Source organism: Sinocyclocheilus grahami, unplaced genomic scaffold (genome assembly GCF_001515645.1).
Source record: "Sinocyclocheilus grahami isolate Dianchi unplaced genomic scaffold, SAMN03320097.WGS_v1.1 scaffold288.1, whole genome shotgun sequence".
Taxonomy (NCBI): domain Eukaryota; kingdom Metazoa; phylum Chordata; class Actinopteri; order Cypriniformes; family Cyprinidae; genus Sinocyclocheilus; species Sinocyclocheilus grahami.
Genome location: NW_015505467.1, coordinates 1,817,285 through 1,838,846, shown reverse-complemented (window position 1 = coordinate 1,838,846; position 21,562 = coordinate 1,817,285). Strand labels below are relative to the sequence as shown.

Genomic DNA, 21,562 nt, shown 5'->3' with positions numbered 1-21,562 from the left:
GTGCTTTAATGAGATGCCCAGGCAAACTGACCATCACACACACACACACACACACACACACACATATATAGGAGGAGTGGGCAGTGCAGGTAGACAATAGTGGAGGAGAGCACAGCAGACAGAGTGAGGAGAAAGGCTGGTAATTGAAGAACAGTGATGAGGGGAGAAAGACTGACAACAAAATGAGTGAGAGAAAAAAAACAGATTGAAGGACAGGAGAGTGAAGGATGTATGTGTTTTTTTAAAGTAAGGATCAGTAATGTTTATGAGAGTGTATTACTCTATTACCATATTCATTGAACACCAAGCAAAAGAACCGACATCATCATCTTCAAACATTATCTCTCTGTTTTTTCTCTCTCAGGCAGCTGGACTATAATCAGATTTCCTGCATTGAAGACGGAGCGTTCCGAGCTCTGCGGGACCTAGAAGTACTGTAAGTGCACTGCATGTGTGTGTGTGTGTGAACTTGTGTGATTGTATTCTGTTGAATTAAAGCCACTGCAGAGATCTTTTTAGATATCATGGTTTTACTAGACTTGGGTCAAAGCTGGGCCACACAGGTTTTTGGACTGTTCCAAAAACCTTTTTGATTTTTAGATTGAAATTGAGATTAGAAAACCGTATATTCATGTTAAATTGGTATGGATTTCTCTGTTGGTGACATGCTGTGTTTGGCTGTCAGATCATGCCTACTGAGTGTTGAATGATTGTATAAAATGCATATCTGCTTTTAAAAATTGGATTAGTGGAATAATCCTGTTAGAGAGAATGGAATCAAGACAGATAAATGGGATTGTGTCAGATTATTTTACTAAGATTAGTTTGATGCTTTGTGACAAATGGACAAAAAATAATGTATGAGCTGTATTAAATATCAGATGTGCATCTATAAAGTGGTTCCCTGCACATAACCACATACATGCATGAAGGCATATTGATATACTGAAAAAAAAACAGTTCTATATGTTTATGTATGAAATATTGTAATAGGAAAACATTCAAAGGATAATTCACCCAAAATTCTGTTATCATTTACTCACTCTCAAACTATACCAAAGAATGTTTTCATACAGAACACAAAAGGAGTTATTTAGCAGAATGTCTAAGATTATCTTTTTTATACAATGAAAGTATATGGTAGGGCTGTGCAAATAATCAAATGCGATTTTCATGCATATCTTATCAGTAAAGCCGGTTCTGTGATTAGTAGTAAATCTCCAGCACGTGCACGCCTGCTATTTTGAACACGATTTTGTGTAGCATGTCAGTGAACTACGGCTCTGTGTAGTAAATGCTGCTCCATCTGAAAGCATGTGCTGGAGATTTACTACTAATCACAGAACCGGCTTTACTGATAAGATACGCATTCGATTATTTGCACAGCCCTAGTATATGGGTACCAGGGGCAGCTGTGGTAACCATTCACTTTCCATTAGTGAAATATTCCTCATTATTGTTCTAAAAAGGTCTATGAACTGATTATCTTTCTCTGACTTTGTTTCACAGCACACTGAACAACAACAATATCTCTCGTTTGTCAGTGGCCAGTTTTAACCACATGCCCAAGCTTAGGACATTGTGAGTATCTCACACACACACACACACACACACACATTGCATTAAATTAGCAATTCATACTGCCGTTGGCATGTTATCCAGCACTTATCATGCTGGCCCTTAATAAGTGTGATTATGAGGTAATAGGGTGTAATAACCACATTAATATGTATGTTTCATTAGCATGCATTTTGTAGATTGGAGTCCTTTGTGTGTGATCATGATTTAATCCCATTTACGTGATGAGCTAAAGTAGGTAATTGCTATATCGGTAATCTGGTCCATGTTTGCTAAACATCTGCAATAGATGATGGAAAGAAAGCCAGTGAATGCCAAGATGGGAAGGACCATTAAGACCATGAAACCTATACTTATACTTATACTTACAATACAGTATTGTTGTAACTAAAACTAAAGGTATTAAAAATCATTTTTGCTGATTGAAATAAAGCTACAAATAAAAGCAAATAACAAAATTACTAAAACTGGAAATATTAAAGTAAAAGATTGTTCAAAATATTAATAGTTGTTATAATAGTATATGAATAATACTAAAACAAAATTGTTACGATAGTTACCCATTTATTTCCATGGGAAAAAAACAAATGCTCATAGGTAGGAGTTCAATAGGGGTATTTTTTTACAAAAAGTTAAACGTAAACGTAAACGTAAACATTAAACCTAAAACAAAAAATAAACAACCCAAATTGTATTTTATCCAGTTGAATAAACATGTTAAAAATCATGTAGCAATTCAGTGACAAGGTGTCTTATCTTTTTAATAAAAAAATACATTAGGAAAAAAATAAAGTATAAAAAAGGTATTTTAATATGTTCAATATATTGATGACCTTCTGTTTCTATTTCAGCAAGTTGATAAAATAACACGAGAGCATTGTAAAACTCGAAGTGGTTTGAATGTTCCTCTGCATTTCAGTGGACTAAAATGATTTGCGTCGTTCTCATTCTTGACCCAACCTATACAAAAGCCTTTCCAAGGCCCATTGGGAAGGAAATAATTGTGGAGAGAGATAAAACAAGAGCAGTATATTTCAGTGCTTTCTAGCTCTGTTCAACATGAAGTTGGTCATAAGTCACTGTGATGATTTCTGCCATGACAAAATGCTCCACAGAATAAACTCTGTCCTCTATCTCTCTGAACACATGCTCTACTGCCATGTCATGTTGGAAAAGATCATTGGCTTGTTACTTCAGATTTTCAAAGCCAGTTACAACAAAATTATGCTTTATATTTAGTTTTAACATTATTCTTGTTAAGGGAAGGACTGCTAAAGCTGCTGACCACACAGAAACACCAGAGTCAACAGAGAAATCATTGTGTGTGTGTGTGTGTGTGTGTGTGTGTGTGTGTGTGTGTGTGTGTGTGTGTGTGTGTGTGTGTGTGTGTTTGCTTGTTATGTGTGTGTGTGTGTGTGTGTGTGTGTGTGTGTTTGCTTGTTGTCTGCAAGTAAATGTCGGTAATTAATGAACAAGAAATTGTCAGATGCAAAGTTGATAATACTCTCTCACACACATGGACACAGGTTTTTGTCGATATACCAGCTTAGACTGCCACTGGACCTTCAAATGACTCTTTCTCTCTGACTCTCCATCTCTCTAGTCGTCTGCACTCAAATAGTCTGCTATGTGATTGCCATGTGGCCTGGCTCTCTGATTGGCTGAGACAGAGGCCCCGCCTTGGCCTCTACACACAGTGTATGGCTCCGCCCTCTCTGAGGGGCCACAACATTGCTGAGGTTCAGAGGAAAGAGTTTATGTGTACAGGTAAGTTTGTGTGTATTTTATTTGTATGGTTTGTTTACAGGAGATAAGAGCCTGTGAGTATATAGAGAATAAATAAATGGATTTGCTGTTTTGTGTTGTCAAAGCTTTCATATTCTGTCCATTTTTCGGCTGTTCTCTTTCTTTTCTCATGCTTTCAAGACTTCAGTGAAGGCAAGTTATCTGTGCTGAAATAACATGGGCAAAAAGTTTTTTTTTTACTTCAAATTTCATTTAGTTGCAATATTCAGTCCACAACTTTTTTGCTTGAGAAAGTTTTTTTTGTTGTTGTTTTAAATTTAATTCAACCTTCAAACTCAATCTTCCTTTGTGTAGCACATCCCCCTGCATCCCTGTCATCTCTCTGTATGTGTGTTTTAGGGCCCCAGTCACACTCGTCCTGTAGTGTGCTGCAGTGTCCTGAGCTGTGCACCTGCAGTAATAACATAGTGGACTGCCGGGGGAAAGGACTGACTGAAATACCCACCAACCTGCCAGAAACCATCACTGAAATGTGAGTGAGGAGCAGACACACAACACATCACACACACCCAGACATTTATTTAGCTATCTAAATGGGAACATTACATTGACTTTTATTGTTTTTAATACAACTAGTTATAAACTTAACTCTAACAGATTTTTTTTTAGAAATCCAATTATTATTATTATTATTATTATTTTATTTTGGGATATTTTGTCTGATTTAGTTCTTTTCTGGGTACAAATTTGTCCCTAAAATATGGATAAGTAGGTAAACACAGACACACACATTCCCATATGCTTCTATTGCTCGTAAATTGTACTAAATATGATCACAGTACATTAATTAAATTGTACCACTAAAATACTTATATATAATATAATATAATATAAAATTATATAATATAATATAATATAATATTATATTATTAATACACAAGGAAAAAATCAGTATAAAAAACTGTACTATGTACTTGAATATATTCATTAGACATCACTATCTATAAGGTATCATACCGATGAAATAATAATTAATAATATTAATTATAACAACACAGTATAGTAAAACACAACTTTTGTTTTGTTATATTATATTATATTATATTATATTATATTATATTATATTTTATTTTATTTTATTTTATTTTATTTTATTTTATTTTATTTTATTTTATTATATGTGACCCTGGACCACAAAACCAGTCAATAAGGGTCCATTTTTTTAATTGAGATTTATACATCATCTGAAAGCTGAATAAATAAGTAAGTTTGTTAGGATAGGACAATATTTGGCCGAGATACAACTGTTTGGAAATCTGGAATCTGAGGCTGCAAAAAAACCTAAATATTGAGAAAATCGCCTTTAAATTTGTCCAAATGAAGTCCTTAGCAATGCATATTACTAATCAAAAATTATGTTTTCATATATTTACAGTAGGAAATTTACAAAATATCTTCGTGGAGCATGATCTTTACTTAATATCCTAATGATTTTTGGCATAAAATAAAAAGCAATAATTTTGACCCATACAATGTATTTTTGGCTATTGCTACAAATATACTGTATATATATACATATTAATGATTTTGTTAGCCTATCCAGTTGAACCCACTAGATGCGGAGCTGCTACGTTGTTCATTCATATACTGCGGAAAACGAGAGCATCGGTGTGGAGAAGATGTTGCTTACGTCAAAACTGAAACCAAGCCGTTCACACAGAACGCATATGTATCACACCCCAGCGAATTTTCTTTGTTTTATTAATATTAATAACTTTTAGATTATTTAATGAAAATATTTTAATCTGTTTCTGGATCATTTTCCATTTGAGAGTATCCATAAAGGAATAGTTAGGTTAGAAACACACACACACACACACACACTCATGTACATAGAGCTGTCACCAACAAGACTATGTTTATACAGTATGTCTTCTTCAGTCTTGTATTTGGTTGAGTGTAATGGTGGATTTGTTTGGCACCAGTCTGATGTCTGCCTCCTTTTTGACAGATGTAGCTTCCACATTCCACAAACACACATACACACAGTCAGGGTTGTATCTGTATCAAGTATTTTAACTACGGAGGCCATGCTGAAGTCATGCACTTTAATGCAGTGTGGAAATGGATTTATTTTATCAATGGCATCTCTTCTGTGGGCCAGCGCTCTGCCAACGGGGCCTGGATTGAGACGCCACATCTTTTTTAAACTGTTGTGCCTCTCACTGCCAGGGTCATTGTCTATCTTTTTTCTTCCCTTCTTTCTCTGTCTGTCATCCCTTCGTTTTTCTTCCTCTGAAAGCCGCATGCAGGGCTTTGGCAGATGAGTCAGATTATCTCATTTGGCTCCGGCTGAATGAAATGTGATTCCTAAATGCATCTACTTTCGGAAGGCCAAATAAAGTGCTTTTGCTTTCGCCTAGAAACACACAGTGTCTCCTGACATGGCTGCTTCAACACTAACTGCGGTTACTGAAACCACGCCTTCTGTCTTTGCGTGCACATTTGGGCGGCATTATGCAAATATTTCCACATAGTGAGGTAGATATGTGGGGGAGTGTTAGAACGAGGAGATTTAGGGGGGCGTGGCAGAGCCTTAACTTTGATAAAGAATATCTCTTTGGGTTTGAGACTTTAGTCTTTGCAACTTCAGGGATCTTATCTATGCACAATCAGCTTGTAACACTCCAAAGAGAAAGGAAAACTTGAAATTGCATCATATGACCCCTTTAAAATGTGAAAATTAAATTAGATTACGTGTACAGTTTTTTTTTACAGTTAAAATACTTTCTTTTCAGGGTTTTATTTCAATTTGTGTGTGCATGGGCATTTGTTCAAATATACACTCAAAACATCAGTTTTGGTTTGCAACTGAAGAATTACAGTAGTTAGTCAATATATGGAAACCTGTTATTGAAATAACATTAAATAAAATAAAAAAATAGGTGATTGTGAGAATTTTTTTAAAATAAGGAGTAAAGTAACATTTGCAATTGTGAGATATAATCACATCGTGAGACAGAAAGTCATAATAACAAATAAAGTCGCATTTGTGAGATACAAAGTCAGAATTATAAGAAATAACTTTACAACTGTGAACTATAATATGTCAGTAGTGACAATAATGAGAAAAAAATCATGATCATCTCTTTATTATTATAATTTATTTATTATTTTATTTTATTCAGAGTGGGTAACCGGCTTCATTATTCAATTATTACTAAAGCAAAAGTATCTGATAAGAGGGATGTTACTAAGATAAAGTGAGACGGTCCCATTAGGCGACCCACGCCATGTATATTAATTCCTATTAGGGCTGTCAAAAAAAAAATTTAATTTCAAATATTCGTCGAATAAAAAGAAAAATCAAAATTTAAGGTCTGCGTCAGCCATCAGGCAGCCTTATCAGTGGCGCACGAGATGCAATGACGATGTATGTGTCATTGATTGCATTTTAATGCTTTTGTTAGCCTATCCAGTTGAGCCCACTAGATGCGGCGCTGCTACGTTGTTCATTCATATATTGTGGAAAACGAGAGCATCAGTGTGGAGAAGATGTTGCTTACGTCAAACCTGAAACCAAGCCGTTCACACAGAACACATATTTATCACATTTTCTAGAGGGACATCTATCAGCGTTGCACTCGCGTCTCGCAGAGAACGGCATGTGTAGAAAGCCATGTAAAATTAATGCAAGTTCAACTTTAAAAAACATGTCTAAAGATATTATGGCGGTTTTTCCCCATCCCACTGTATCTCATGTTTTTAAATGAAGAAAGTAGCCTACTTTTGTGATTGGTTTTCGGTCCTTTGTATTAAACTATGCATACATGCATGGTGCTGTTTTTTTCTAATTGTTTAAGCAACTTTATTAATTATATATGGTTTATAAACATTATTTTAAACACTATGCACTTTTTTCCAAAGATAGTCGTGTTATTTTATTACGCTTTGAAGAAACATGCATAATATTTTGCTCGATGCGCCCTCTTGTGGCCTCAGGAGAGAAGCCAAAAGCTTTTTCCCCCTAACTGAAATTATGCCTTTTAAATTTGAATATAATTTGAATTTTGATCATATTTAAGTAGAAAATTCGAATGTAGTTTTTCAGTCATTTTGACAGCCCTAAATCCTATAGCAGCCTTATCATGTGACCGACTTAATGTAAAATACAACAGTTTTGCTACTAATATAACTGATTCTAATATAACTGTTCTTTTCCTAAGCGACAAATGTTTTAATGTAAAAAAAACCTGAGTGCACTTTTAAGGCAATGTTGAAATTTCAGTGTGTTCATAATTCAATTTTTCATGGAACACAGATGTTGGATTTGTTCTTAGTCTGACCAAATCACTCAAGCACACACTCATCCAGACATGGGCACTGCCTCAGACTGGAACTACAGCAAACAGACACAGCTGCTACACTGTGATTAAAGTCATCCCAGAGATATTGACATTAATCTTACATTTGTGCCTGTCACATTGATTTCCCCCCTCTTTTGTCTTGGTACCCCTCTTATTGTATTAAATTTCTGTATTACAAAAACAGACTCTAAACCCAGAATTAATGTCCAAGGTGTAGCATTCCAAATCAGTCATCGCCCATTTCCCATCATACTTTTCCAATAACTCCTCAATACTGCTGTCAGTGCCCGTCATTTTCCAGTTAGCCTCACCTGGATTATTCCCTCTTCCACGTTCCCTCCATTTGTTGATCTGGTTTATTCTCTCTGTTCACAGCCGACTGGAGCAGAACTCCATCAAGATTATTCCACCAGGAGCCTTCTCACCTTACAAACGGCTGCGGAGAATGTGAGTGTGTGTGTCTATGTGAGCACACATACATACATAATCACACAAACACACTTATTCCTCATCTTTCTCTAATTTTCTTGTTTTTTTTTTGTTTTTTTTTAGAGATTTGAGTAATAATCAAATAACTGAATTGGCTTCAGACTCCTTTCAAGGTCTCCGATCTTTGAATTCTCTGTAAGTATATATATATATATATATATATGCATATTTGTGTGTGTGCGTGAGAAGAGAATGTAAGAGTTATATTAAGCTTCCATCATTCTCTCAATTTTTGATGATCTGACTCATTCAAGCTTTTAGAGAACAGAGCAGATAAACCCCTGTAGAGTCTGAGTCAACGTAACCACCATTCAAACATAGAGGACATTTTCATTTCGATAGATGAACAGTTTTAAAGACACCTCCAGTGATTGTTCTATCTTTAAATAAGTTGTATAAATAAAGAAATGAATAGTTCTGATCTCATGAGGAAATGTAAGTATTTTACAAGGTGGCAGTTTTGTATGAATTCATACGATGTGACTTGTTTAAGAAAAAGTAAGCATGGTAATTGCAAGACAAATGACAAATTTATACTGTATATGGCTAAACCCTTAGAATATGAAACACACTAATATAAGCTCTTGCTCAAATACATTAAGCTATTTGTTTTGGCCTGGCATTTTCAGTGTGCAAATGTGTGTGTTTTAGGGGGATGGGATGTATATGTCTTTCTTGCTTGGTCTCTGTATTTTTTTTGGTTTACTTTACTGACCGGCTTCCAATGAGCCAGAACTTAGTGGGCGGAACAGTTCTCCCCCCCTCTCTCGTTCCCTTCGGACCAGCCTCTTAGGAATACCAGCCAGCCATTTAAAATCTCTCCTCCTGAAAAAATACAATTTCAAGCCAAAAGAGATCACACACATGCAAGTCCTGACATGACATCACAGTAATGAAATACTTCAAATGCAGGCACAGACCGATTTTTTAAATAATTTTTTTAGATGCTGATTTTGGGTGGAAATCTGCCTGTTAACAGAATTGTGTACTACAAACTGAGAAGTAGCTTAAAGAATAATCTAATTAGTCAAAATATTTAATGTATAAACATAAAAAAGTACAACGTAAAAGACAGACGTTCCAAATTGTGATGCTTTCTGTAAAGTTTCTGTGTGGGCTGCACATATATAGGATATCAGCATATAGCCAAAGCCACAATGCCATTATTCATTCTAAAATAAAAATGCCAAGAAATATTTACCCTCCGTGGCTCTTACAGATTAGTCCTGAATTTGCCAGTATTCATCACCCATTTTTACGACAACATCAGTTTGCGTAGGGTTACAGACCATTAAGATAAAGTAATGAATATTAGATGTAATTGAGATGTTATATTCATCATAAGAAGATTATTGCGCATATGTTTTTGATGATTTTACCTCATGAATCTGGGTCTGTATGATTTAATTTCTTTTTAAATATGATTCGTCACTGGTTGCACTGGGATGATTTGTGGTGGTGCATCTTGTGCTCTGTTTGAGGAACCATTTCTGATGAATGGTTGTGTGTGTGGGTGGGTAATGAACATCTTTAATCTTTGCTTTTATTTAATGTTCCCTTGTGTTTCTGCCTTTCAGGGTTTTATATGGGAATAAAATCACTGAACTTCCCAAAGGCCTTTTTGATGGACTATTCTCATTGCAGCTACTGTGAGTAATGCACATTCTATGAATTTATGCTTGAAAATGCCATGAAGGAAGGGCGTTTATTTCTCTCTGAGTGTAGGTGGGTCCTGCCAAGTCTGAGGACTAGCCATTGGAAAATGGTTTAATAAACATACTAAATAATGACTCAATTAAAATCTAATAATGCCAAATGGTTTGTGTGAAGGGAAATTTCATTAGCTCAAGATACCAACATTTTAGTAGTTGACATCAATGCCAGTAATTCTCAATATCAGCTTAAATACCACAGCAAAATGAATATGCTATTAAACACCATATTGGGAAACTTTACCAGTATTTCTCAGTAAGTCAGCATTGCTTCAATTTAACAGTCAGTAATAAAGAAGAAAACCTTTTTTTTTTCTCTTTTTATTGTCAATATTGTCATTGAGTGTTAATGACACACTTGACAGAGACAAGTACATTAGGCTGCATTTATAGTCTGATATTTTGAGGCAAATCTTATATCTAACCAAAAGTGTTTACATAAATATCCTACCAAGGCAAGAATTTTTTATTTTAATATCCAGTTAGTACTGCAGTTGCGGTACAGGTACTTTTGACATCCATAGCTCAGTGTAAAAACAATAGGTGCTCACATAATGATAGAAAAAGACAAATGTGTGTGTGTGTGTGTGTGTGTGTGTGTGTGTGTGTGCGCGCGTTTTTGTGACAAATGAGGACATAGATTTGTATAATGACAAAGGTATGACATAGGTATTACAAGGAGAAGGTGACTTTTCAGGACATTATCCCATGTCCCCACTTTTCAAAACGCTTATAAATCACACAGAATGGAGTGTATTGAAAATCTGAAATAGCACAAAGTCTCCTGTGAAGGGTAGGTTTAGGGGTAGGGTTGGTGTAGGGCATTAGAATATACGGTCTGTACAGTAGAAAAACCATTACGCCTATGGGATGTCCCCACTTTTCACAAAAACAAACCTGTGTGTGTATGTGTGTGTGTGTGTGTGGGCGGATAGGACCGTAAGCCTGACACATTTCCCTGATGACAGACAGCACAACTGGACATAAATGCACACACATACCACATACTTCCGCTGTGTGTGAATGTGAGGAGTATGTTTAGGAAATACTTGTTAATCCAAGTATTTATGGGGTTTTAACAAGACCATAAGCATTTGGAGCTACTACATAACATTACAACCTCACATGCACTCAGACTGTGTTGAAAGTGAATATAAAAAGATTGTACTCCCTCTCACTCTTGAATTATTCAGAAATAACTAACATGTGAAACACACATTTGTGTATGCTCACAAATGTAAAAGTTTAGTGGCAATAACTCACATCGCACACACAGTTTTATTGCTTTGCAGGAGATGCGGAACATATAAATCCTGTTTATACGAAAGCTGCTTTGTAAAATAAAGCCTCTGTTTATTCACAACATTGTTCTGCTATAAGGCACTGTAAATGAGACAGCAGGGATTTTTTTTCTAAGTCTCGCTCATACGTTTGTCTAGAAATGTTAATCTATTTGCATATGGCATTTATACTTTCTCAATTTACAACTCATGTATAGATTTTCCTGTTTGCCTGAGAGATTTGTGTAAAATGTCACATACAAATGTTTATCCCAACAGGTTGCTAAATGCGAACAAGATCAACTGTTTGCGCGTAGATTCTTTCCAAGACCTGCAGAATCTGAATCTTCTGTCACTTTATGACAACAAACTCCAAACCATCGCAAAGGGAACCTTCTCTTCTCTCCGAGCCATCCAAACACTGTGAGTTACACTAAGTAACATTTGTTACCCCATAAACCCTTTTGACTTTAGTATAATGACATCTCAAAGGGTATCATCTCTCTATAATGTCATGTTTACTTATTTTTTACTGCATTTAGACAGTATTAATATGTATGTAAGCATGAAAATGCATAGCTGGCTTTATATTTTTGAAAGGAGGTCCCTTGTATCATCATATTGAGGGAATTTTAAAAAGTCTTGGTATAGAATATTAGGCCCATGTATGATCAATGTCATGCAGTCATATTTTAGGTTGGTCAGTAGGTTGAGAGTAAAACATATTTGGTTTTTCAAGAAATTGAACACTTTATTTATGACCGTCATTCATAATTATGTTGAATATTTTATGTTTATTAGTCATTTGGCCCAGAATCCCTTCATGTGTGACTGCCATTTGAAGTGGTTAGCTGACTACCTGCAAGACAACCCGATTGAGACCAGCGGAGCTCGATGCACCAGTCCCCGCCGGCTTGCTAACAAACGCATCGGCCAGATCAAGAGCAAAAAGTTCCGCTGTTCAGGTACATACAGCCATGAAAATCGGTAGTTCAGTATATGTGTAATTTTGAGTAATTTGCCTAGACTTGCTTACAGATGCTAAGTCTTGACCCTACCTCTTCCTGTCTGTCCCTGACAGGAAGTTGGACTTTAGCATCAGTGTGTGTGTGTGTGTGTGTGTGTGTGTGTGTGTGTGTGTGTGTGCGATCAGGGGTGTAAACATCTTAGTCAGCTTTCACTTACACCGACATATACACAGTTCTGAGGGTCTCAGCATGAGTTATCTTCTCCCGTCTAAGCAGATTATAAATCAGAATGCAAATGTGTGTGTGTGTGTGGGGGGGGGGTTATTATTAGTTTACTGTCTGTCAGTTGAGTATTGATCGCTGTGGGGTTATAAATTAGCAGGATTCTCTGATCAATATTCATATTCATTTATTGATCTACATACACACAGCTTTCCTCTCAGTTCTCTGTGTATCTCTCTTTGTTTAGCTAAAGAGCAATATTTTATACCAGGTATGTTCAGCTACTAAACATTTTGTCTGTGTGTGTACTGCACAAAAGCCTTTGGACTACTACACTAATGCACGCAAATGACATGCACATTATTATGCAGATAGATTTTTGCTGAATATGCATAGAAGAGCAAAGCATAATGTTGCTGTGTTATTGTGTAGCATGTGGGTCAATGACAATGCTCATAATCTAATCAGAATCTAATCATTTATTTAAAAATACATTATAAATCCAGTTCATACATACAATGACTTTAATACCTCTTCTTTTATGACTGTCTTTATTAATTAAAAATATATTATAAAAATTATTATAATTTAGTATTTATTTAGTATTTTTATTTCTTTTATACTCTACCATTCAAATGTTTTGGATCAGTAAGTTTTTTTTGGTTTTTTTGAAAGTGGTCCCTTATACTCACCAAAGCCAATTTTTGAATTCAATTTTTTTTCAATTTTTCATTGTCTTTGCATAGATAGGGTCACATACAATTGTCCAAAATCTTCTTCACAATAAACAAAACAAGCTGACCCTCTGAACCACTCCAACCTGATTTTGTTTATTATTTTGTAAAAGTAATTTGATCATTTTAATGTATCCGAATAAAAGCTGAATATTTATTTATTTACTTACTTTCTCTCACTCTCCCTTACTGGACCCAAACTTTTTAATGATAGTATATATATATATATATATATATATAATGTGATATATTTGATAATTACAGTAATAAACGTAATATTGTAAAATTGTAAAATAACTTAAAATGACTCCTGTTTTAAGATTTTTAAAACATTTTATTTCCTGTGATGCAAAACTGAATTTTTTAGCATCATTACTCCAGTCTTCAGTTTCACATGATCCTTCAGAAATCATTCTAAGATACTGATTTGGTGCCTAAGAAACATTTCTTATTATCGTCATTGTAGTAAAAAGTAGTGCAGCTTAATATTTTTGTGGAAAGGGTTTTTTTCCCCCCCAAGATTCTTTGATGAATAGAACAGCATTTATTTGAAACAAGTCGTTTGTAACACTATAAATGTCTTTACTGTCACTTTTGATCAGTGTAATGCATCCTTGCTGTATAAGAGTGTTAATTTCTTTCAACAAAAATTCGTTCTGACTGAACATTAGTGTATGTACATAAATGTATAAATAATGATTTTATTGGTTTATTCATAGGAATGGCCAAAAATTTGGAAAGCTAATCTGAAAAAGAATCCAAATGATCCAACGCTGGTTTCAGGTCTAATCTCATGTCTTCTCAGGTAGGTTCATGTTGTCAGATCATCTTCGAGCAGAAGTGTTTCTTCCGTGTCTTATGTCATGTGTTTATTTTCTTTCCCGATCCCAGCTACCCAGATCACCCAGTCATGAAGTTGCTGAAGAGGCTTCAGTATCGGGTGTATAACAGACTGTATCCTATAGTGAGCCAGTGTGTTCCTCTGAGCACAGCGCCTGGTCACTCACTAGTACCCTTAAAGCCCTCCCGCAGTGCCCAAAGCCTGCTCCTGTCCGACAGTCCTATCTCTCCACAGCAGCAGCAGAGCCCGCTCAAATCTGCTATGACACACAGTTTATCTGACGCCTCCATTTCTTTTTCCCCATCCCACGACCTCAATGCCAACAACACAAAGTCTGAGACAGACTCGGATGAGTTCTCAACTCTGGTCTCTACAGATAGGGAGAACTCTTTTGAGGATCTAGAGAAGTTTCTTACTCAGCTGGACTGGGTTCCTTCTCACAGTGGTGATGATACAGACTCTGATGTGACCTTCGAAGTTGTGTACATATGTAATTAAATGTATGCTTTTCCTAAAAATGATTATTAATACTATATAGTTATAAGAACTGGGCATGTGCTTTAAACCAAAATACAAATACAGTTATTGGTTTAATTAAGTTGCTAGATGAGCAAGCACACAATGGCGCTTCAGTCTAATGTTAATTTGTTGTCAAACCTTCACCAGCTTGATCAGTGTCACTCTTGCTGTGTGCATGCTCACAAATAGCACACAGTGGCATGGATCTAAGACTCGGGTTTTCCAGTGTTCGCAGGTATTTGGGTTTGACTGTTTGAGTGTATTACATATTCTCTCTCTTCCTTTCTCGCACACACACTCAGGGATTCATCATATCAATAAGTGTAAGTAACTGACACAAGACTAGTAAGACGTCACCCAACAAGCCCTTCCCCCCTCAACCCCAACCAATCACAGACCAGGAATCCAAATATATGTGAAAATGTGCTCAGAGGTTTATGAAGCACACAGTGTGAATTGAACGTGTACGTGTGTGTTTGACTGTGCATATAACTGCTGGTTCATGTTTGTTTACTGTACAACAGCTGCAATATTCCTGCCACACTCTTCTGTTTCTCTCTTCTCTTTTTCCCCCGCATCTCTCTTCTCTCTATCACGCTCTCCACTAGTTTATCACGGCTAAACAAATAACTGTCTCATTCTTTAGCTCTCAATCCTTTGCTTCTCTTTCTCTCTTTCTCTCTCTGTGTCTTGTGGAGGAAATTCAGCGGGGTTTTCCTTTGTGCTTGATCTAACCATGTGGTTGCAGACTCGGACTAATACATGGTTCTGTCAAGCACCACGGAAGGTCTTGCAGCATCTACAGCATGGCAAGCAACAAGAGACAACCTTTGTATGTGTGTGTGTGTGTGTAAATGTGTTTGTCTTCGTTTGTATGAATGTACAGTTAAGAATATGTGCATCGCCTTTTCCCACTTATAAGCGTGTGTCTGTGTGTGTACACAACACTCCAAAGTCATGGCTAGTATGTCAGCATGGCTTTATGTGTTGATAAGAATGATAATACCATAATTGCCATGGTGATAACTGAGTTTCCTCTGGTCTAGCACAATTAACCTTTAACGTCCTCCTTCCCAGTGACCCTCTACTTTTACCACTCTACCTTTCCACCCAAACGTCTTCAAGCTTACTCCTCTCCTTCTCTCTCTCTCTCTCTGTCCTCTATTTCTCTCATACACACTTTATTTGTGATTGTGTGGTGTGTAATGGTGTGCTGTTTGTGTGTGCGTGTGGTTATGTGTATAGGTGTGGAAGACTACCGATCAAAACTAGGTGGGGATTGCTTCGCTGACCTGGCGTGCCCAGAGAAGTGTCGCTGTGAAGGAACCACAGTGGACTGCTCTGGACAAAAGCTCACAAAGATCCCAGACCACATACCTCAATATACAGCAGAACTGTGAGTGTCTCTCATTTAAGGTTCAGTTCTGCCAAAAATACTAAACATTGTCTACTCATTCCAAATCACTGGAAGTCCATTTCAACAAAACTTTGACGTTTCAAAAGGTTCATATAGATTAAATTCTGAATAGTGCACAACCTTTATTGCTTATAAACATATAAACACATACAGATCAATTCATCTACAAATAATTGTATTGTGTTTTGTGTGTTTCATTTGTTTTACATGCAGCCGCTTGAACAATAATGAATTTACAGTGCTGGAGGCTACAGGAATCTTTAAGAAGCTTCCTCAGCTGCGCAAAATGTAAGTCTCTTTCTGTGTCTTTGTCATCTGTCATTATACAGTTTAAGGCTGGAATACACTACACGACTTTTAAAAACTGAAGAGATCTTAAAATACTGAGCATCATACAGTTACCGAATTTGTAATAGTCACAAAAGAAAAACTTGCCATCATACACTAAACGACTGAGGATCAGGAATACTACCAGACTTTAAAGTCGTTTCGATCACAACAAACCCACGCATAAACATGCGCCTTGTTGTTAGGAGATACGTGACAAATGAAAACAATACACGTTCTAAAATCAAACATGTTTAATATCCTCTGACTGGATGGAATCATAGTCTGAAGCTTAAAAAACAGAGTCTGTGACCATCATACACTATGCGATTTTCTATGAAATCTGTAAACTGAGTGAATGAATGAATGATGCGTTTATGTAGCACTTTCTTGTGTTTTACTATACACCCAAAGTGCTTTACAATCTTATGGGGGGTTTCTCCTCAACCACCACTAGTATGTCAGTATGCGATTTTCTATGAAATCTGTCAACTCAAATCTGCAGACTGGCTCTGACTTTCGACAACTATAGCATCAACTTCTCCAGACTGTAAATCGGAAGAAAATCGGGGCAACAATTGTGTAGCGTATTCCAGCCTTTAGGCCAGCATCATCAGAGCACTTAAAGTACCATGCCAACTTGCTTTGTTTTACAGTAATCTTAGTAACAATAAGATCACAGATATTGAGGAGGGCACATTTGAGGGGGCCAGTGGAGTGAATGAACTCATACTGACGAGCAATCGCTTAGAGAGTGTCCACTACAGCATGCTGAAAGGCCTCAGCGGCCTCCGCACACTGTGAGTATCACATGCTTGCACACTTGACTGAATGACTCGATTGAACTTCAGGACAATGCATCCAGATGCTGTCAAAAAATAATTTCTAGGTATGATTTTATTCTCAGGTGTGGGCACATTGGTCTGTGTGTTCCAAACCAAATTCGCAGCTTCTGGCTGTTTTAAATGATTATGTGTGTGTGTTTGTCATGTGCAGGATGTTGAGGAGTAACAAGATAAGCTGTGTCAATAACGGTAGTTTTACTGGTCTGAGCTCTGTGAGACTGCTCTCCCTCTATGATAACCTGATCACCTCCATGTCCCCGGGAGCCTTTGACACACTACATTCCCTCTCAACACTGTGAGTATCAAACCACAGTATCAACAAAGTGTTTTGTTTTGTTTCAGTAAAGCTGTCCCATAACCGATTTAGCTGCCTTGCTACCTAAATACAGTAGGTGACTGTCTTCTGAAGGAACATCCTTATCTTAATGACCTGTTTACACCAAGAATGATAACTATAATGAAAACTACAACAATATTTATATTAGCATTCACACCAGTGCACAATAACACCGTTTCTAACTACACGCGATTCGATGCGACGCCGCAACACACGATAAAAGGTATCTTTTCCATGTTAATCAGAGTTTTTGTCCTAACTAGCCGCGACAGGCAACACGCAAAATTTCTAATTTATAAACGGTTTCTATTTCCACGACGTCTGGAACAACAACATACAAACTATATGACAGTAGATAATCTCAGGTGATTATGTGCTTTATTCAAGGTTAAATGTCTCTAATATGAGTTTAAATATAATTTTGTGTGACCTTATAGCCATACTGAAAGCAACAATAGATAGTTTACCTCAGATCTTGAAAATAAATTAAAGCAAAGATGACCGTTAAAACTGTGAACTCACTGCGAACCAACGAGTGTATTCCATGACAAAGATCAGTCACTCAGTATATGTACATTTAATGATGTTAAAAAGCTTTCATATTTATGAATTAGATTATAAACATATCCATTTCGTTGCAAGAGCAGTGCGCTTCCAGAGAGAGCCGCTTCTGATTGGCTGTGATATTTGATTGATTCTGTCGCATCGTGGTGTCGCATCGCGTCTAGTGTGGACACCCAAATTGCTTTTCGTTGGAATCTTGGCGCGTCACGTGTAGTTAGGACACGGTGTAACATTGTTTATTGTAAGCACACACAGTAGTTATGTTGCCTGCTGCTTTAAATGTTCAATTTTGTTAAAGTTGGGTGGATTCATTGGTTGTCAATGTTTTATTGTTCATCAGCAGGAAAAAAGTTATGGAAGTCATTCCTCTGTTTCGTTATTGTTATAGGTGTTGTGTGGACTTCCTTATTCTAAACAGAAGTTGCATAATTACTAAACCCTAATAATTATCATTATAGTTGTAGTCCTTGATGTGAACAGGCCTTTAAAGTAATAGTTCACGCAAAAATGAAAATTTTGTCATCATTTACTCACCCCCATGTCATTCCAAACCTGTATAAGTTTCTTTCTTAGGTTGAACATAAAAGAAGATATTTTGAAGAACCAAACAGTTGTTGGTCCCAATTGACTTCCATAGCAGGGAAAGAAATATTATGGAAGTCAGTGGGGACCATCAACTGTTTGATTACCTGCATTCTTCAAAATACGATCTTTTATGATCAACATAAGAAAAAAACTACAGGTTTGGAACGACATGAGGGAGAGTAAAAGATGACAAAATTTTCATTTTTGGGTAAACTGTCCCTTTAAGGAGGTGACCAATATGAATCATTCTACATAAAAAGAAACTCAGTGCTTCACTCAAATAGCATTTTATACAGAAAACTTGACTTAATACAGTTTCACGTTAGCAAATTGATAAGCTAATTCCATGATACTCTATATTATTATGAAATTACAAGAAAAAACACAAATACTAGGATAAAGCAGTGAACTTTAAAACAGGTCAAATTGTTACTTATTTAGCAAAATCTCGCCTCATCTGCCATCTGATTTAGTAAAGTTGCCTGCCTTTCAAGACGGTAGTGTGCCTATGCAGGCACCTCATTAGGTTTTAAAACAGAGCTTTTGTTTGTGAGCTTCTGGAATGTTTTTCTAAATATTTGCTACATATTTTTTCCTTATGCGATCCCACAGGAACTTGCTGGCCAATCCGTTTAACTGTAACTGTCATCTGGCCTGGCTAGGGGAATGGCTCCGTAAGAAACGGATTGTCACAGGCAACCCCCGCTGTCAGAGCCCATACTTTCTTAAGGAGATCCCTATTCAAGATGTGGCCATTCAAGACTTTGCCTGTGAAGACGGTACGGCTATGTGTGTGTGTGTGTATGTGGGGGGGGGGATGTTTAGTACATGTGCATGTGTGTTAGAAGATCTTGTTTCTAGCTCCTAATAGGACTTTGATAAGATCTGTTATGCTAACATGAGCATAGCTCAGTGTTATCCTTCCTTTACACAAACTCAGGCAAGCTTACAAAAACAATTACTTTGGCATATCTTCACATCGAAAAGCTCATTTCAAATGTCATTATTCTCGGCTTCTGATAAATGAGAACATTAACATGATGATTAATTTTCTCTTTGTGTGTGTGCAGGTAATGATGAGAATAGCTGTTCACCCCTGGCTCGCTGTCCTGCTGAGTGTTCGTGTTTGGATACGGTGGTTCGCTGCAGTAATAAAGGACTTAAGGTTTTACCCAAAGGCATTCCTAAAGACGTTACAGAACTGTGAGTGTACACAAACACACTACGGCCACAAACCTCACAGCAATTTCATAATAAATGGCCATTTTAAAAAATCCCCTTATCTAATCCAGGCACACCTTTTTTGTAAACCCAGCTGTCTCCACCAACATATTTGACGTCTGAAATAATACATGGCTGCTATATATATGTCTTTGAAGTTTTTTCCTATTACAGTGTTGCTAATGTGCTATTTCCTCTGTGTTTGAGTAATAACTTGTTTGTCTTTTTCTGATAGCTATCTCGATGGCAACCAGTTCACACAAGTCCCTCTGGAACTATCCAATTATAAACACCTCACTCTCATGTAGGTACAGCCCTCTCTGGAGTCACCCAATCACAAATACTTCACAGTTATCAGGTCCCTGCCCCTTTAAAACCAGCCAATCATAGCAGACCTGCACTCTTTTAAATGGACAGAGTTAGCCTGTGCATATGGTGTTTGATCCATTTTCCATGATCCATCCAGCCAATGCCAGAAAATTCCAATGTTTGTAGCTGTATTTTGAGGGTTTATTTAGGCTTTTCCCCTTATTTCCTGTGCTATGAGAACATATCACCAAATGAATAAAGTACTAATTAACAATGATCATTATACAGCATACACACAAAAAATGCTTTTTTTCAGTCATCGTTACTGATAAGTAATTATTTTATGATAAGGGAGACATACAAAATGTGCGGAGCGGGGGATCCACAGGACCAGGATTAAGAACCACTGGTTTCAAGTAATTTATAAGACTGTCAATGGTTTTTGTAGGTTTATTGTATTATTTTCATGAATGCAAATTTCCACAAAAGTTAATTCAATGAAGCAATGCCTCTAAGATGTTGAATGCTGCTGTATGTTGTATTATGACTTCAAGTCTAACACATTACTATTGTAGATGCTTTGTGTTTGCTGTTTGCAGTTTTAAAGGTCACTGCATACTGCATTGAAGTTCAGCCGTCTTAGTGTCTTTAACATAGAAGTTTGCATGTGCATTGTCTTATGCCATGCATTAAACCATGTAAAGTGTCATATGTAATTCCTTGCAATCATTCCTTGGGATAATTAGGTTTAAATATTCCACACACAAAAAACTGTAATGCAGTAAAAAAAAAAAAAACATGAATGAAAAAATCCTACATATAAAGAATCTTTTGCTTTTTAATGCTGTACAACATTGTGTTATTGCCATTTACCCTAAATGTTGGCTTTAAGTGTTTGATTTCCTTGTGGCTCTTAACACTCTGCCTTTGTTTGTGTGTGTGTGTGTGTGTGTGTGTGTGTGTTTTCTTGCAGCGATTTGAGTAATAACCAGATCAGCACATTGTCCAACCACAGCTTCAGTAACATTTCCGAGCTGCTCACCCTGTGAGTGTCAACATGATCTATGGCTTCGGTTTGTGCGTCTGTGTGTTTTTTGTGCAAACACTAGTGTGGTTGTGTATGTCTGTAGCTGTGCATTGTGTATGTGTGTGTGTGTGTGTGTGTGTGTGTGTGTGTGTGTGTGCGTGTGTGTGTGTGTGCTTGTTTCTGTGGTTTATGAGGACACAAATTTGTATAATAACATGGGTATGACATAGGTATTACAACGTTACTTTGGTGTCCCCATAATTCAAAAGGCTTATAAATCATACAGAATGAGTTTTTTTGAAAATCTTAAAACGTTTCCTGTGAGCGGTAGGTTTAGGTATAGGGTTGGTGTAGGGATAGAAAATATGGTTTGTACAGTTTAAAAACCATTACACCTATGGAGAGTCCCCAGAAACCATAAAAATGTCTGTGTGTGTGTGTGTGTGTGTGTGTGTGTGTGTGTGTGTGTGTGTG

At 36.7% G+C, this 21,562-nt stretch overlaps 1 protein-coding gene across 1 annotated transcript in view; it reads left to right on the top strand.

Annotated features, from left to right (window-relative positions):
* The window catches only part of LOC107600654 (slit homolog 2 (Drosophila)), an 88,599-nt gene that overhangs the window by 52,144 nt on the left and 14,893 nt on the right, over positions 1-21,562 (top strand). Inside the window, exons 4-23 of the mRNA XM_016292601.1 lie at positions 365-436; positions 1,510-1,581; positions 3,182-3,345; positions 3,505-3,516; positions 3,724-3,856; positions 8,067-8,138; positions 8,244-8,315; positions 9,758-9,829; positions 11,452-11,595; positions 11,974-12,137; positions 12,610-12,633; positions 14,759-14,779; positions 15,702-15,852; positions 16,087-16,161; positions 16,857-17,000; positions 17,197-17,340; positions 19,144-19,310; positions 19,602-19,734; positions 19,988-20,056; positions 21,035-21,106. Coding sequence (XP_016148087.1) covers positions 365-436; positions 1,510-1,581; positions 3,182-3,345; positions 3,505-3,516; positions 3,724-3,856; positions 8,067-8,138; positions 8,244-8,315; positions 9,758-9,829; positions 11,452-11,595; positions 11,974-12,137; positions 12,610-12,633; positions 14,759-14,779; positions 15,702-15,852; positions 16,087-16,161; positions 16,857-17,000; positions 17,197-17,340; positions 19,144-19,310; positions 19,602-19,734; positions 19,988-20,056; positions 21,035-21,106 — 1,977 coding nt within the window. The remainder of the gene's footprint in view (positions 1-364; positions 437-1,509; positions 1,582-3,181; positions 3,346-3,504; positions 3,517-3,723; positions 3,857-8,066; positions 8,139-8,243; positions 8,316-9,757; positions 9,830-11,451; positions 11,596-11,973; positions 12,138-12,609; positions 12,634-14,758; positions 14,780-15,701; positions 15,853-16,086; positions 16,162-16,856; positions 17,001-17,196; positions 17,341-19,143; positions 19,311-19,601; positions 19,735-19,987; positions 20,057-21,034; positions 21,107-21,562) is intronic.